The 19,131-nt window shown below is 37.8% G+C and overlaps 1 protein-coding gene across 1 annotated transcript in view; it reads right to left on the bottom strand.

Annotated features, from left to right (window-relative positions):
• Positions 1-19,131, bottom strand: part of LOC134612449 (ras GTPase-activating protein 4-like) — a 228,250-nt gene that overhangs the window by 109,986 nt on the left and 99,133 nt on the right. Inside the window, exon 5 of the mRNA XM_063456808.1 lies at positions 16,197-16,258. Coding sequence (XP_063312878.1) covers positions 16,197-16,258 — 62 coding nt within the window. The remainder of the gene's footprint in view (positions 1-16,196; positions 16,259-19,131) is intronic.

Below are 19,131 nucleotides of genomic sequence, written 5' to 3'. Positions count from 1 at the left end.
GAAAGTTAATATAAACAAAGCTCCAGGGCCTGATGGTATTAATCCACGAGTACTTAAGGAACTAAGTGTAGAAATAAGTGTACCTCCGATTTTAATCTTTCAAGATTCTTTTCTTTTAGGAAGTATTCTGGAGGATTAGAGGAAGGCAGATGTGGTTCCTATATTCAGAAAGGATTCAAAATCCTTGCCTGGAAATTATAGACCTGTGAGCATAACCTTTGTGGCTGGGAAAGTATTTGAACGGCTATTAAGGAATTATATTCAATAATTCCTTGAAAAGGACATGGTTATCAGCAAAAATCTGCATGGTTTTATGAAGCACAGGTTATGTCAAACTAACTTGATTGCATTCTACTAAGAAGTAAGTAGAAGTATAGATCAGGGTGTTGCAGTGGATGTGATCTATTTGGATTTTGCCAAGGCATTTGATACAGTTCCACACAATATATTAGTGTTCAAACTCAAAGAAATTGGTCTAGATGAAAATTCTTGTTCTTGGGTAGAACATTGGCTTAAGGATAGAGAACAATGAGTTGTCATTAATGGTACATTTTCAAGCTGGACAGAGGTGACAAGTGGTGTCCCTCAGGGTTCTGTTCTGGGACCCCTTCTATTTAACATCATTATAAATAATCTTGAAAAAAGCATTGAAAGTCATGTTTCAGTGTTTGCAGATGACACAAAACTCTGTAAAATAATACAATGTGAGCACGATTTTACTTTGCTGCAAAGGGATTTAGATAGACTGGGGGACTAGGCACTCAAATGGCAGATGACATTTAATGTTGAAAATGCAAAGTTATGCACTTTGGCGTAAAGAATGCACAAGCAACGTATACCCTTAATGGAAGTGAATTAGGTATAACCGCACACTAAAAGGACTTGGGAATTGTTATTAGAGATGTGCAATTCGTTTAGGTCCGAATTAAAATTCGGCCAAGTTTCGGGTAATTCGGACATTCGGGTGCTTCCGAATATCCGAATAGCTGAATGCTGAAATTACCGAAGTGCCGAAATTACCGAATTTCCGAAGTGTAGTAGTGCCGAAGTGACGAATTGCTGAAGTGCAGAAGTTGCCGAAGTTCCAAAGTGTCAAATTGCCGAAGTTCCGAAGCACAGTATTGCCTAAATACTAATATGCTTACCCAGTGAAAGAAGAATAATGTTACATTGTATACAATTTTAAATAAAAAGTATACAAACATAGCCAAAATTCAGCTGTAAGCGTTTGTAACACTTACAACAATCAAGTAACATACATTCATATAAAAGGTAAGTTACTTGGCCAGTCATTTATTTTTTATTTTTTTATAGATCTTTATTAGACAAAAAAAATTTTTCATTTTTTTTTTTGACATACAACAAATATGTGGGAATTAATACTTAGCAGCATATATGCACATCTATCAAATAAATACATAGTTCTTTTATATTTAAAATGCATAACACGTATTCACAAATAGTAGTCGCGTATTCACTTATAATCCAGCATATCAATACTAACATACATAGAAAAACAACAATAGGACACAACAAAAAGCAAAAAAAAAAAATCCACCAACTCAGAGCGCATAGTCAAAATATGTTCTCTTCCACCTGTACTGGGGTTATTAACTTCTATTTTCAGTTTAAGAGGTCTTTCTCTATTTATACAGATGTCTATATGTCTCGTATAAATTAAATTGGGAGATAACCATCTATAGGATAGTTATCCAAATAGTAAGCTGTATTTATCTAACCATTCACAATACCAATTATTTTTCCTAGAAGTAAAAGTCGAATTATTGATCATCTCATGTTCCATTGATATTTGGTACCTTACTTGTTCTATCAGTAGTCGTTTATTAAACGACTTGGATATTTTCCAATTTCTCGCAATAATAATTTTAGCAGCGACTAAACAATGAATGGCAAAACAGATCTCTTTTTGAGAATCAAAAGGCAAGTTCAGATGTAAAAGAGCCGAAGCAGCATTCTCCGGAATTCGATCTACAGTCATAGATGCAAAAATATTAAAGGCCCAGGACCAAAGAGCTTTAACAACTGGACATGACCACCAAATATGTATGTAGGTGCCTAGATGACTTCCACATCTCCAACAAGTTGGATCGGCAGAGTGAAACATTTTAGCTAATCTAACAGGAGTATAATACCATCTATAGAGAACTTTGAAGTGGCATTCTGACAGATTCAAGCAATGGATATGTTTATTCACCCAGGTTAGAGAGGAGTTCCAGTCATCTAACGAAATTTGCAATTTCAAATCTAATTCCCACGTCTTAATCAAACTATAAGGCGACTCCTTAAGGGGTTCCAACATTGATGAGGCAACAGACATGCTCTTTTTAATAGATTGAGACTTAAACATAACTTCCAAGTTTTTAGCAAAAATAGAAGTCGATTTGAGCACGTTTTTGTGTATGAAGTTTTTTATCCGCAAATAAGTGAAAATTTCTCTAGATGGAATATGAAAAGTATCAATTAAGGTCTGAAATGACAAAATATTGTCGCCTTGCATAATTTGTAATAACTTAATTTTATCTGCATTAGCCCAGTTGTTTAGAGAAAAATCTTTTATAAGGATTTGCAGTATATCTAGTGTACATGTCTTGGGTATCTTATTAATTAGGCCTAATTTTTTCTTAATTGTTATCCACTCTTCCAAAATTTGAAATAATATCGTGGAATTCTTAAACGTGTTGATTAAAGAATTGTTTGTGACTGTCCACATCGAAAGTTGCAATGTGTCTGTTTGAGCCATTTCAGACTCTAAAATATACCATGGTTCAGGGACCTGCACTGGGTCCTGAAGAAGATAGATATGTCTAATAATATTTGCATAATAACTGTAAGTAATACTAGGGTAGTTTAATCCACCATTGGACAGTTTTTTAGTTAAGATCTTTTGAGCAATTCTGGGTTTTTTATTATTCCAGATAAAATTATTGAAGCTGGATTGGATCATAGCCAACCAAGGCCCCGGGACTTTGAGTGGAATCATAGAGAACATATATAGCCATTTAGGCAAAATATACGAATTAATAATATTTATTTTACCTTGCCAGGAGGTTTCTAAATTTTTCCATCTTTTAAGTTTGAGATTCATATTTCTCATGAAAAACATTATATTCCTCTCCATTATGCCTGTCACATTGGCGGTTATAAATAGTCCTAGATAGTTTAATTCTGAGTCTGTCCATATAAATTTATAGGAGTGGGTTAAGGTATTTACCAGATCATTGTTCAAGTTCAAAAACATTACTGTGGTTTTAGTTATATTTAATTTAAAGTTCGAAATATTGGAGTACCTTTTAATTTCAATCATTAGAGCTTTTAAAGAGGACTCTGGAGATGTAAGAGTAAGTAACGCGTCATCCGCGTATAGTGATATCTTGATATCCATCAAGTTCGTTTGGACACCTTGGATTAGGGGATTATTCCTAATATTGATTGCCAAAGGCTCAATAGACAATATATACAGCAGGGGGGAAAGAGGACAACCTTGTCGTGTACCATTTTTGAGTGCAAACCACCCTGCTGTAATATTTGGACCCACCGTTCTAGCAGTGGGGGAGGAATATAGGGCCATAATGGCGTCATGTATCCAGCCAGTGAACCCAAAAGCAATAAGAAGTTCGCTGAGGTAGCCCCACCCGACCCTGTCGAAAGCTTTTTCAGCATCTAATGACAGGGCCAGGAAGGGCTTCCTATTTCTATTAGCCCAGTCCAAAGTATCAATTATTCTCCTAATGTTATTGGACGCTTGCCTACCCGGCACAAACCCTATCTGATCTGGATGGATCAGCGTCGCGACAATAGTCTTAATTCTATCAGCGATAATGGCCGCGTAGATCTTCATGTCCACGTTAATTAAGGCTATAGGTCTATAGTTACTAGGGTTATGGCTGGTTTTATCAGGTTTCAATATCGGAATAATATTGGCCTGTAGTAGTTCAGTTGGGCAAGATTTATTTAAAGCTATTTGATTAAACATATCTGTTAAAGGATTAATTAATAGGGACTGCATTTGTTTATAATATATATTCGTGAAGCCGTCAGGGCCCGGAGTTTTGTTAGTAGGAAGTCTATTAATTTGAGATTTAACTTCATCAACCGAGATGATCCTATTTAAGGTTAGTAGATCCTGGGGTGTGACTTTTGGGATCTGGATATCGGCTAGATAGTTTTGAATATCTTTTAAATTAGGCGACAGTTTAAGATTATACAGATCTTCATAAAATTGATTGAATCTGTCCCCTATTGCAGCAGGTGTCGAATAGATCTTTTGGCCATCAATCAATTGTTCCACCCTGTTTTTTGCATAATGATTTAGAAGTCTTTTAGATAAGTTCTTATTGGCTCTATTACCAGTATAGTAATTTTTTAGTCTTAGTTTATGGATATTTAATTGAATTTTTTGTTCCACTTTGAAATTAATTTGTTTTTGTAACACATTTAACTTAGTTTTTATTTCTGCCGATGGATTTTGTTTATTTAATTTAGATAAATTATAGAACTCAATATACAAATCGGTTAGGGTCTTCCCATTTATAGACCTCATTATATGTGCTAATTTAATTAGGTAGCCACGCATAACTGATTTGTGTGTACACCAATTGTTTGCCGGCGAAGTATCGGAGGGACTATTTTCTAACCAAAAAAATTGTAATAATTGGGTTAATTCTTCTTTATTCTTCGGGTCATTTATGAGAGCGTCATTCAGTCTCCAAGTATTGTACGCCCTTGGAGATTTATTACCAAAGTCTACTAAAATAAGGCTATGGTCGGACCATAGACTCTCTTTGATTTCAATTGAGTTGCATAAGGGTATCGCTTTAGCCTCTAATAAACAAAAATCAATACGAGCGTATGAACCATGCACGCACGATTGATGGGAATAGTCTTTATCGGTTGGATGTAATAATCTCCATATGTCGTGAAGGTTATATTGTTTACAGATATTGTTTAGTTTCTTAGATTGTTTGACAGTTCTTTTATCATTTGTAGTAGCAGAGATATAGGTCTTATCCATTTTGGGGTCTCCCACACAATTAAAATCGCCCGCTATAATTAAATACCCCTTAGATACTTTGTCCACTCTATCCATTATTGATAAGAATTTTGTCATAGGGTCGACATTCGGTAAATAAACATTTACTAAGGTATAGGTCTTTTTATCCATTACGCATACAATAATTATATATCTAGCTTCTGGGTCTAATTCAATATATTTGATTACCAATTCAATATTACTATTGAAGACGACTGCAACTCCTCTTTTTTTCTTGTCTTTTAAAGAAGCATGGACAATATTGGTAAATTTGTCCCCACCCCATCTTTGTTTAAGATCTTGCAACCAATGAGTTTCCTGTAAGAATGCCACTTGAATGTTATGTTCACTAAGAGTATCATATAATCTACTCCTTTTTTTATTCGTGTTTAAACCTTGAACATTTAAAGATAATAATTTTAACATCTGTGACTATCAGAAAATTAGTCGGGTATATTTATATTTAAACCCCCAGTAACCCCAGATAGGAGTACTATTATCCTTTCTTGCCATACATTTGTCAATGAATTCATATGCTCTGAGCGCGGAAAAACACACAAAAACATAAAAAGAAGAAAAACCAACCAAAAGACAGACTACAGAAAACACTATCACATTAAAATTGGATCGGAAAAGATCCAACATGGTCATCCAGCATACAGCTAGATTAGAGAGAAGGTGGTTCTTTCTACTCTATTTTAACCGTAGATTTCAGGTAGTATTGGAAATCAACGGCAACAATGTAGTATCACTACACCAAGAGGGGCGAGCCCACCAAAGGGCCCAGAAAAAACGCCTTGGAGGAAACCACTATACCTGATAGAAGAAAAGAGAGGAAAAAAAAATAATTATATAATTATACATTTTTTATACATTCTTTGATGCTTACATTTATCACTTGCTTAGGATATTCCTTTATGAACCATTTATGTAAATTATATATTAAACATTGCTAGGAACACATGTCTATTGGCATTATAAATCCAAACCATAATTTCCCCCCAAAGAGAGAGTAGAAGTATAGATCAGGGTGTTGCAGTGGATGTGATCTATTTGGATTTTGCCAAGGCATTTGATACAGTTCCACACAATATATTAGTGTTCAAACTCAAAGAAATTGGTCTAGATGAAAATTCTTGTTCTTGGGTAGAACATTGGCTTAAGGATAGAGAACAATGAGTTGTCATTAATGGTACATTTTCAAGCTGGACAGAGGTGACAAGTGGTGTCCCTCAGGGTTCTGTTCTGGGACCCCTTCTATTTAACATCATTATAAATAATCTTGAAAAAAGCATTGAAAGTCATGTTTCAGTGTTTGCAGATGACACAAAACTCTGTAAAATAATACAATGTGAGCACGATTTTACTTTGCTGCAAAGGGATTTAGATAGACTGGGGGACTAGGCACTCAAATGGCAGATGACATTTAATGTTGAAAATGCAAAGTTATGCACTTTGGCGTAAAGAATGCACAAGCAACGTATACCCTTAATGGAAGTGAATTAGGAATAACCGCACACTAAAAGGACTTGGGAATTGTTATTAGAGATGTGCAATTCGTTTAGGTCCGAATTAAAATTCGGCCAAGTTTCGGGTAATTCGGACATTCGGGTGCTTCCGAATATCCGAATAGCTGAATGCTGAAATTACCGAAGTGCCGAAATTACCGAATTTCCGAAGTGTAGTAGTGCCGAAGTGACGAATTGCTGAAGTGCAGAAGTTGCCGAAGTTCCAAAGTGTCAAATTGCCGAAGTTCCGAAGCACAGTATTGCCTAAATACTAATATGCTTACCCAGTGAAAGAAGAATAATGTTACATTGTATACAATTTTAAATAAAAAGTATACAAACATAGCCAAAATTCAGCTGTAAGCGTTTGTAACACTTACAACAATCAAGTAACATACATTCATATAAAAGGTAAGTTACTTGGCCAGTCATTTAATGACAGGAATGAATAAGTAGATAACTCCCTAATTCCCACGGTATTAGGGAGCTATGTACTAAAGGCTGAAAGACCTAAATTAGTCTTTCAGCGAAATTTACTAATACTAAGTAAAGATTACTTAGTATTAGTAAATTATGCCCCTACTCGCTATACCGTGAGTAGGGGCCTGTCTATTAAACAGTGAGCAGCCTGTGGCTGCTCACTGTTAAAAAAAAAAAAAGCCACCCCCATTTGTATTTAGGGCCCCCACCCACCGTTCAGGGGTGGGGGCCAGGGGGGAGGACAATAGATCCCCCCCTTATTCTAGTTTAGGGCCACCACCCACCGCTCAGGGGTGGGGGCCAGGGAGGAGGACATTAGGTCCCCCCCATTTGTATTTAGGTCCCCCCCAATTTGTACTTAGGGCCCCCACCCACCACTCAGGGGTGGGGGCCAGGGGGAGGACCTTAAGTTCTCCCCCTTATTCTAGTTTAGGGCCCCCACCCACCGCTCAGCGGTAGGGGCCAGGGGGGAGGACATTAGGTCTTCCCCCCAACTTGTATTTAGGGCCCCCACCCACCGCTCAGGGGTGGGGGCCAGTGGGGAGGACAATAGGTCCTCCCCCCTTTTATTACTTTAAGGCCCCCACTCGCCGCTTCGCGGGTGGGGGCTCAGGAGTGGGGACCCTTTTTTTTTTTTTAACAGTGAGCAGCCACAAGCTGCTCACTGTTTAATAGACATGCCCCTACTCGCGGTATAGCGAGTAGGGGCAAAATTTACTAATACTAAGTATGTTTACTTAGTATTAGTAAATTTGGCTCAAAGACCAATTTAGGGAGTTATCTACCAAGTGGCTGCAAGAGAAGTCTCGAAATGCCGAAGTCCCGAAACTCCGAAATGCCTAAGTTGCCGAAGTTCTGAAGTGTCTAAGTTCTGAAGTGCCGAAGTTGCCGAAGTGCCGAAGTTGCCGAAGTTCCGAAGTGCAGAAGTTCCGAAGTGCAGAAGTTCCGAAGTGCAGAAGTTCCGAAGTGCAGAAGTTCCGAAGTGCAGAAGTTCCGAAGTGCAGAAGTTGCTGAAGTTCCGAAGTGTCGAAGTGCCGAATTGATGAAGTCCCGAATTCACAAAGTCCCGAATTGACGAGGTCCCGAATTTCAGAATGCCAAACCGAGCCGAATATTTTTCCCATGTACATGCCTAATTGTTATAGACAACAAACTATGCAACAATGTGCAATGTCAATCAGCAGTGGCTAAGGCCAGTAAGGTATTGTCATGCATGAAAAAGGGCATTTATTCTAGGGATGAAAATATAATTTTGCCTCTTTATAAATCACTGGTAAGACCGCATCTAAACCTCTTTTGTTTAGAAAAACGTTGTCTCAGATGGGATATGATAACATTATACAAATATATCCGGGGCCGATACAAACCATTGTGTGGAAATCTATTCACGCATTTAGACTGGAAGAAAGAAGATTTCGTCTAAGGCAAAGAAAATTATTTTTTACTGTAAGAACAATAAAGATGTGGAATTCTCTGCCTGAAGAAGTGGTTTTATCAGAGTCCATACAGATATTCAAACAGCGACTAAATGCATACTTGCAAAAACAGAATATTCAAGGATATACATTTTCAATGTAGGGTAATAGCTTCTTGATCCAAGGATTAATTTTACTGCCATTCTGGGGTCAAGAAGAAAAAATGTTTTCCTCGTTTGTTGCAAAATTGGAAGTGCTTCAAACTGGGTTTTTTTTTTGCCTTCTTTTGGATTAACAGCAAAAAACAAATGTGAGGAAGTCAGAACTTGATGGACACCTTCAGTTATGTAACTATTTGACAACTACACTGGAACTATTTTGGACTTAGTCCTCATGTGCGGCTCGTCAAAACTTTATCCCGGTGGTGACTGGACAATTCTTTATGGATCCGAGCGCTATACTGCCAACTTGGGTGCCCGGACAAGAGCTATCTGGGAATGTATGATATGTGGGGTTCCTGTATATTTTTATTGTATTTTGTGTGTGTTTTATGTTAGACACTTTGTATCTGGAAGATAATTAGTTTAGCATCCAGCAACTCAATTATCTCAATGAGTGCACTAAGGGCAATCGAGTGGCCCTTGGTGCAGAGGCCACCCAATGGGCCCCCCCAAAGCTGCACCACCACTGATGACAAATTCTAAACATCTGTTGTAGGAAGAACATACCGTACTTAAATTGTAACAACAATTGTGAAAAACATTCCAGTAATTTAAGTATATTCTCAAACATACTGATGTATTGCATCTATATAAGGCAAACACCTGTGCTAGACACAGCAACTCTTGAAAGACTGTCTGTAAAACTCTCCCACGATTATATGTGAAACATGCAAATAGCCACAGAAACCACTGTCGCTTTTTCAAGGTTCAAACTACATGTGTGTAAGATTTCCCTTGTAGTGACAAGCTTTTTCTATAGAATGCTTTCTATGCCAAAGCATGTCGTGAGACAGCTCTGTTTCACCATTTGAAGCTCTCGATTATGGTCCTTTCTTAAGTTCTAAAGTCTCCTTGTACACAGCGCTTTCCTTGGCCAATAATCATCAACAAGGTTATTCACCAAAGTAAGAATTGCTGGGAATTAAAAGTTAATGCAAAGTAAGTTTCATATTAATTGGTAAAGTAACCAAACTGAGAGCATAGTTGACTGAGAAACTTTTTCCAATTTAGCTATTTTGGCCTAAATTAGAAATTCACTTTGAATTTGCTTCAAATTCCAGACAATTCCCACTTTAGTGAATAACAATGATTGCCTCTCTTATCCTGTGAACTCCTGCAGGGTATCCAATGATTGATGCTTGCAGGTAACATACGGAGGACAGGTACAGTCTCAAACACAGAATGTTCTCTGGCTACATTAAAATCCACTTTCATTGGTCAACTTTAAAAACTGCAAATCCACTTTTAACATACCTACCAATCTTGCCTTGCCACTTTACATGACAGAGATGGGCAAGCAAGAGAACAGGCTGCCCAGGGCACAGTGCAGGACACTCTCCTAACGAGGGTGGACAGGATGACTATCTGCCTACCCTCTAAAACAGACCATGCATGGAGCACTGCTGAATCGCTCTGTGCATGACCCTAGTGCCCAGTCCCTTCCTGCATCTTGAACTTTGCCAGCAGATTTCAAAATGTGGAATAGGTCCCTGTGACACAGTTTAGCATGGACAAATTGCAGGACTGCCCTGGCAAATTCAGGACTGAACAGACAGTTTATATCAACTTTAGCTTAATGAAGCAGTTTTGGTGTATAGATCATGTCCCTGCAGTTTCACTGCTCAGTTCCCTGTCATTTAAGAGTTACTTTGTTTATGCAGTCCTGCATGTGACTTGCACAGCCTTCTTAAACACTTCCTGTAAATAGTCATCTAATGTTTAAAGTTCCTTTTATGCAAATTCTGTTTAATCTAGAATGTATTATCTCCTGCTCTGTTAACAGCTTGCTAGGCCCTGCAGGATCCTCTTGTATGTAATTAACCCCTTAAGGACTGAGCCAAATGAACACGTTGTGAACAAAACAAAACGTAAACAAAACCTGGCATTTGCGCTATATGTCTGTCCAACCGTAATTCACCTCTTTCATATTAAATGCACCCCCATTTATTATATATAATTTTATTCAGGGGAAACAGGGCTTTTATTTAATATCAAATATTTAGCTATGAAACATAATTTAATATGAAAAAAATGGGAGAAAATAAGAAATTGTGTTATTTTTTTAGTTCTACATGAAATTTTAACTGTCAATGTCATAATACTGTTTGCTTTTACTGCAATAAAATACACATATTTGTATTCAGCAAAGTCTAATGTGTAAAACAGTACCCCCTATGTACAGGTTTTATGGTGTTTTGGGAAGTTACAGGGTCAAATATAGCACGTTACATTTGAAATTGAAATTCGCCAGATTACTGTATCACATATGGTGGACGTGTGAGCTCATCCGTTCCTATTGGGCAGGGGTGGCCGAAATTCTCGCCCACCTCATACCAATACCAATAGAATTAACCCCTGGGGTATGCCTCTTGTACATATGGCCAGAAAACCTATCTAAGGTCCATGCTAAACTCCTGTTCCAAACTCTGATAGCAGCAAGCACCCTACTAGCTAGGGCATGGGCAACAGCAACCGCCCCCACAAGCCATATACTGAAGCAACAAATACAAACCAACTAGGAGTATGAAATGATGGCTGCCCGACACATTAGGAAACCGGGAGTAACACTGGAAGCGGGGCGACTGTGGGGAAAGTACTGGCAATCCATGGGAATACAGGACACCGGGGAAGTGTGAGAGGATGACCCAAACAGAAGCAAGGCAGCAAACCATGTCATAGATAGAACGCCAGAAAGTCCCATATGAACAAAATAGGGACAAGCATGCCACTTTGATACATAATATAACACCTTAGCATAGTAAGGAGACCCAACCCGCTAGGAAACCAGAACGGGCCACCCCCGCACCACGAGTATACCATACCCTACAAATATACTATACTATAGAATACCCCACAAAGATACCCCATCAGCTGACAGACACCACCTGAGGTTGTAACAACCCCCCCTTGTCGCCGCACCACGGCTCCGCGTGAGACAAGGCCAAGTCAGAGGATGACCTTCAGTTGCCTCCACCACTGCACATAAGAACCCACCTGTACATAAGTTGTAACCCAATTACCTCTCCCCCCCCACGCAGTGACCCACAAAGCACATCAGATCCATCCCACAATGAGACATATGGTTGTGGTGGACGACAGAGAACTAATGAGCCAGTTTCAATACCAATATGTTCCAGATAAAAATGTCTACAAATGAGATTCCAACCACACACTTACTCACCGCAGAGGGCCGACAGCCCAAGATGCAATAGAACAATACGAAGCACAGTTGATGGAGTGTGAATTATTGTTGCACCACAATATGTTTAATCGCAATGTCATGCTATGCCACAATATGTCTTCACTGTGATACATTTTGCAACCCCCTCCCTCCTCCCCCTCTTCATTTCTGTAACCCTGACCCCACCTAACTGTGAAAATAAAAATTGTCAAATTGAAAAAAAAAAAAGAAATTCGCCAGATTGGTTACGTTGCCTTTGGGACTGTATAGTAGCCCAGGAATAAAATTTACACCTATAATGGCATACCATTTGCAATAGGAGACAACTCAAGGTATTGCAAACGGGGTATGTCCAGTCTTTTTTGGTAGCCATTTGGTCACAAACACTGGCCAAAATTGGTGTTTTTTGCATTGTTCACACACAAACAAATACTAACGCTAATTTTGGCCAGTGTTTGTGACTAAGTGGCTACTAAAAAAGACTGGACATACCCCGTTTGCAATACCTTGGGTTGTCTACTATTGCAAATGGTATGCCATCATAGGGGTAATTTTCATTCTTGGGCTACCATAGGGTCTCAAAGGCAACGTAACCAATCTGGCAAATTTTAATGTGAAAAAAATGAAACACAAGCCTTATATTTGACACTGTAACTTTTGAAAACACCATAAAACCTGTACATAAGGGATACTGTTGTACTCGGGAGACTTCGCTGAACACAAATATTTGTGTTTCAAAACAGTAAAAAGTATCGCAGCAATAATATCGTCCGTGTAAGTGCTGTTTGTGTGTGAAAAAATTTCACTTTTACTGGCGATATCATCGTTGTAATACATTTTACTGTTTTGAAACACTAATATTTGTGTTCAGCGAAGTCTCCCGAGTAGAACAGTACCCCCCATGTACAGGTTTTATGGTGTCTTGGAAAGTTATAGGGTTAAATATAGTGCTAGCAAATGAAATTCCCTTTACTTTCCCTTTACTTTCGGCATGGGTTGTCAGGTGGGTCCCGCTAATTGTAATTAATTAAGATACCTAATTATGTAAAAATATTACATAAATATATGTGTAGAATTAATATATGTATATATATATATACGTATGTATATATATATATATATATATATATATATATATAGGTATATATATATATAATTTTTTTTAAATATTTTTATTTATATATAGGTATATATATAGTGATATATATACGTATATATTTATGTATATAGATATATATTATTTCGTTCTACGTGTATTTTGATATAAATATATATATATATTAATATCACAATACAGTTAGAACGAAATAACACACATCTATATATTTTTTAATTATTTATTTTTTTACGTATTTACATATTATTATTTTTAATAATATATATAAATATATATATATAACAATAATTATATATATATTTAATCAGTATCAGTCTACGTGTAATTTGATATTAATATATATAGAAAATTATATATATATTAATAGTAAAATACACCTAGACGGTGTATGTGTGTGTATGTATATGTGTATATATATACTTAGATCATATATATATATATAACATATATATATATGATCTAAGTATATTATTTTTTTTACACTTATTAACTTTTATTTTATTTGATTTCCAGCCAGCAGGGGGACTAACTGTCATTACAGTTAGTCCCCCTGCTGGCAATGCCTTAGCCAGCTAACCCGGCCATGTGATTGTGAGGTCCTCGCAAGGACCTCACTCTCACATGGCCGGAGGGGCCCCCAGGAGGACGGACGTGCCGGGTAAGTTAAAAAAAAAACAGAGGGCGTACTATTACGCCCAGCGGCATTTAGAGCCGCTTAAAATAGGGCGTAATAGTACGCCCTCCGGTCTTAAAGGGTTGAAGTTCAATTTACAGAGCAGAAGATAAAAACTTTTAAAGTAAACAACATCTGATTAAAATTAAAACCATTATTCTTTTATGCAGGCTGTGCCAGTCACTAACCAGGTGTGGCTAGTGCTGCATGGACAGAAATTAAAGTGATTTAACTCGCAAATTGCAGAGAATTGAGCAGTGAGACTGCAGGCACATGATCTATACACCAAAACTGCTTCATGAAGCCAAAGTTGTTTTGGTGACTATAGTTAAATCGTTTTGCAGCACAATAAGGGACTCTGAAGTGGCGACTGATGAAGTTTAAACAAATTGCGGTGTTGCCTCTCATGACTTGTTAAGCTCTACCCACTTAACCCATGAGATGCCATGCTAACACCAGCTGCATCTGCAGTCATCAATAAAGGGAATAATGAAAGCTGTAGATATTATTGAGAGACACATGTTATTTCTAACAAACACTTAACAGTAGTCCTTACAATGTCAATAAATAAGATTTATTTATTTTTTGGTACAAAAACTAGGGAGGGGCTGCTACAACTGCAGCTAAAGACCTGCCTCCACTGGTACTTAGTTCTAATTTTAAAGGATCACTATAGGGTCAGGAACACAAGCATGTATTCCTGACCCTATAGTGTTAAAACCACCATTTAGCCCCCCTGGGACCCTCATGCCTCCATAAATATAGCAACATCTTACTGTATTGAAGCCTGAAGCTGTAACTCTGCATGCTGTTTGCCTAAAAAATAACAAGCAGTCTGCTGACATCATCAGAAGTGGTGGCCTGATCCAATCACAGTGCTTCTCCAGGATTGGTTGAGACTGACAAGGAGGCAGATCAGGGGCAGAGCCAGCACAATTCAAACACAGCCCTGGCCAATCAACATCTCCTCATAGAGATGAATTGAATCAATGAATCTCTATGAGGAAAGTTCAGTGTCTGCATGCAGAGGGAGGAGATACTGAATGTTTGGATGCATTTTAGGCAGCCATGACCCAGGAAGGATCTCTAACAGCTATCTGAGGAGTGGCCAGCAAAGTTATAACTAGGCTGTAATGTAAACACTGAATTTTCTCTGAAAAGACAGTGTTTACAGAAAAAAGCCTGAAGGTAATGATTCTACTCACCAGAACAAATTCAGTAAGCTGTAGTTGTTCTGGTGACTATAGTGTCCCTTTAACCCCTTAAGGACACATGACATGTGTGACATGTCATGATCCCCTTTTATTCCAGAAGTTTGGTCCTTAAGGGGTTAATTGAAGATATGCTGGTGTATTGCTCTGTATTGATGTGAGCCCATGGTTGTCCTCTGTATGTTACCTGCACTGGCATAAAACATTCTTGTTATGAAACAGAATGTGAGTCCAATGTACTCCTATAGAAATAAAAGTTGTTTATTGTGTTTTCACATTTTTTCAACCATACAGTGCAGATATACCATGTTTCTGAGCTGCTGTGTCTAGGGCAGTTTTTAAAATATTGTCTTATAACAAGAAAATGCTATACAAAGAAATATTGTGGAAAACAGAGCTAAAGGAGGGAAAGTAGCTGTTAAACCCTTCGTTTGACAGCATGTTTGCTTTTATTATCTATCCATGCGTGATATATTATACATGGGACAGACATAACATGCCCAAGTTGTCTCAATGTATAGTAAACTATGATTTTGGCGTCTGCCAGCAAACCTTATGAGATCCTTTGTGTACACCATATCTTCACTGAAATTACTGTGCCCTTCAGCTTTACAAAGACGAGGCCCCGCCATGATGGCAGTTGGCGGATGTCTACAACTTGTGTACAGAGCATGTTTTTAACAGAAAGGACTGCCTGCAGCCAGATCAGTATACACATTTGTGGTTTCTGGGGTTGCTGGGGTAAAGGTTGAGTCAATTCTAACTCTGAGTTCTTCCCACATGTAGACTACTTGATTTGATTTTTAGCTGACTGGGTTGAGTAACATGTGAGGCCTAACACATGTTCATTTTTGTTGTTGTTGGTTTTTTATCCCAGTCTGAAAGAAGTAATTTATTTCTCAGAGTGCATATGTTGACATGTATAAAGGTCTTACTGTGCCCTAGAAGTTTTGATAACTGATATAATTATTGGAATACAAAATGTACACATGTACACTTCTTTTTGGTATTTTTGTGTACATTTTTTTTTAATTTAAAATGGGTCATTTTCATGTTGTATACATTATATTATATCCCAGCTAGGTAGTTGAAGAGGCTGTGGTCAGAAATGTAACCTAGCGTAAGCATCTGCAAATTGCTCTAATGGTTATGAAATTGTTTTTGTATTTGATTAACTGTGACATACACATTTTACACACAAAATACACCATTAAATAACACACAAATAACCTTTACAATGACATTAAACAAAATATAGACTCTTCTCTGCTTTTACATTCTCTACAGAGATAACAATCACTACTTATAGCATGTAGTGAGATGAAAATTAAAGTGCTTACCTTTGGGATGTTCAGCCAGAAGGCTTCGTGTTAAGCAGACCTTGCCGATGACATCGTCACGACTAGGAAACAAAAAAAAGAAACAAACAGCTTCTATTAAACACTACGGAGACTTCTTAATTCAACTAATAATTGATATCTGTATTTTAATTCAATTAAATAATTCACACTATGTAAGGGGAAAATCCTGAATGGAGCTCTTTGTTTGAAGGCTCTCATAAATTAAAATACAGTCAAAGGATGAAAGAGGTATTTACACTAGTAATGGGAATGGGGGCTGGAGGGAGGGGGTTCTTGTACTTTATTTTAAAAACACCATCTTGTTGAAGATGAATTTTTGAATTAATTTAGCTGAGAAAATAAATAAATGTTTACATATACACATTCTACTTTGTTCATACTATTGTTAAAAGGGTTTGTGTGCTATACTTGTTTGGCTTTGTTCATTTTCAGCAAATATCATATTTTGAAGAAATAAGTCATATGAGGTGATGTCTGTAGAGAGCTGGCCAGATTCAACCAAAGTGAAGAAATAAATTAAATAGGAAGGAAAACACTGAAATATAGGAGAGAGAAAACATTTTCACAATTTTCAATATATATTGAAAGGGAATACATATTATTCCAGTTAAAGTACTTGTCACATACATTATTATAGCTTTGGGGAAATTAAAAATTCTACTTAAAGATAAATTACTTTCATGTACACACTATACTACATATGTAGATTTTGAATAATAATTTTAGCCATGGTACAATAAGATCTTACAATTACTATTTTTAGAGAGCACAATGCTAGTATTTTCAAACAGTACATACCTAACAAGTGTCCTTCTTTAGGAATAACTTTTCTATACCCAATTTTCCCTGTCCTATCCTAGCTTCAATTTTATGAAGGTTAATATATAAATAAATAGTTTCTTATAATTATAGAACTTCTATTGAAGCATTCAAAGTTATAAGATTCATTAGAAAATATAGTTGTCAGGGGCTTACTACTAGGGAGTGTGTGAGATTTACAAAACCCTAATTCTTTGAGTTGAGTCACCCGGACTACTTCATCTCAATGGCCCTGCCATTGTAGCTCTGTTTTATAGAAACTGCAATGTTTACATTGTAGAGATAAATTGATAATTGATGTAAACACCAGACGACACTTGGTGAAGGTTAAAATAACAACTAACTTTACTATACATATCACACATATTTTAAGCCCCCAACAGCCTTACATACAATGGTGCATAGTACAAGGAAGGGTGGGGTCAGACAATAGCAAGGGCTGATGGGTGATTGAGGAGGGACAAAGCAGCTAGCTTAAACTGGTCTAGCAGTGTCCCTGGGACAATTCCCTGCTGGGGAAACAAAAGGACAGGAAAAAGGGGGAGAGGGAGAGGCACAGACAAGCAATACATTCAACATACCCTGCACCAATAATGGGCACAAGGTGACCAAAACACAAAAGCAATATTGGAACCCACACATAGTGTCTGTCCCCAGTGATGGTGACTACCATCACAACTTACATGCCAGTCAGCCATAAAATAGCCAGACTGCCATTATATCCAAGACCATAAACTGATTAATTCTTGAGTAATAAAATGATCATTGCTACCTCTAAGTAAAACCACGTAAATTAAAAACAAATAAACATTGGGGGGGACAACGTGGTCTAGCTGCTCGACAAGATGGACGTGTGCGTCTCTAGCTCTGTCAACAAAGATGGCACCAGAGGCCTGAAGCCTTATGTTTTGACAGGATTGATAGCACCTCATTGGTGCTTGCACAGTCCATGGCTATGGAAATATTTATCCAGAAAATGCTTACAGATCTGCGATCCTCTCTACAAGTGAACTTCACTAAATTGGCCTGTGACATTAGAGCAGACATCCAGGTTATTGGAAACCACACGGCCCACCTACAGTAAACAGCTGAAGAGCGCATTGGGGCTCACAATTCTTTGGTGGAGACATATTCTGAGGTGGAAACTAAATTGGCTGCACTGGGGTAAAGGAAGACAGGCAGACAATGAAGATAAGAACTGCTGCAATAATGTACCTCTGTGTGGGGTCCTGAAGGAGGTGAAGCTGCAGGAATTACATGCCATATTTATTTATGGTTGCTTATGATCTCTGCCTAAGCTAGCATTTATTATTTGGCACGTATAGTGCCAGCTGGAATGCCACTTTAATCATGCCTTGTCCCAAACCTCAAAGAAAAATAACTGATTCTGTACTGGATCCACCATCTCCCTAAGCCAAAAGCACTTGCCTTCTTCAGTCCCACGTGATGTTATCTTGAAGATTTACTATTTTAGATCTAACGAAAAAATTATGAATACCGTCAGGCAATTGGCCACCTTACTGGATAAATACTCATATGTGTGATTGGATCAGCAGCAAAAACAAATGTGAGAAAGACTGAACTTGATGGACACATCTCTTCACAAAAATGAAGAGACTTTGCACATATCACCAGGACACTTAGGGAAGCCAGAGTTCTGTACAATTGTGGATTTATTTATATGGTGCTGAGTGGCATGTGTTCAGCCCAGAAAAATGGTGGTCACTCCTTCGAGAGTGGAAAATCCCTATAATGATGCTGGCACCTATGAGACACAGGATGCCTCATAGAAGCCCTATATCACAGGTCAACAAGGAATGGAACACAGTGGCTGCTGTGAAGTGACTGTGGGCTTCCTGGGGTGACTGTACACCTATCAAGTAATGCATCTTATGAGGCGTCTAAGGCCAAATATGGCTGGGCCCATATGTTTCAGTTTGTTTTTCTGAGTTGTTGGGTGCTGTCTATTGATGCCTGAGTGGACCGAGGCATACCTGATAAGGAGGGATACCACTGTTACAAATATTAATAGAGAGTAGATGGGGAGGCTGAAGAGCCTCAGTTATGATGTCATTACTCGAGATGCCTCAGAGTA

The sequence above is a fragment of the Pelobates fuscus genome, chromosome 1 (genome assembly GCF_036172605.1).
Source record: "Pelobates fuscus isolate aPelFus1 chromosome 1, aPelFus1.pri, whole genome shotgun sequence".
Lineage (NCBI taxonomy): Eukaryota > Metazoa > Chordata > Amphibia > Anura > Pelobatidae > Pelobates > Pelobates fuscus.
Note: the sequence above shows the minus strand (reverse complement) of the source record. Positions and strands in the feature narration are given on the sequence as shown.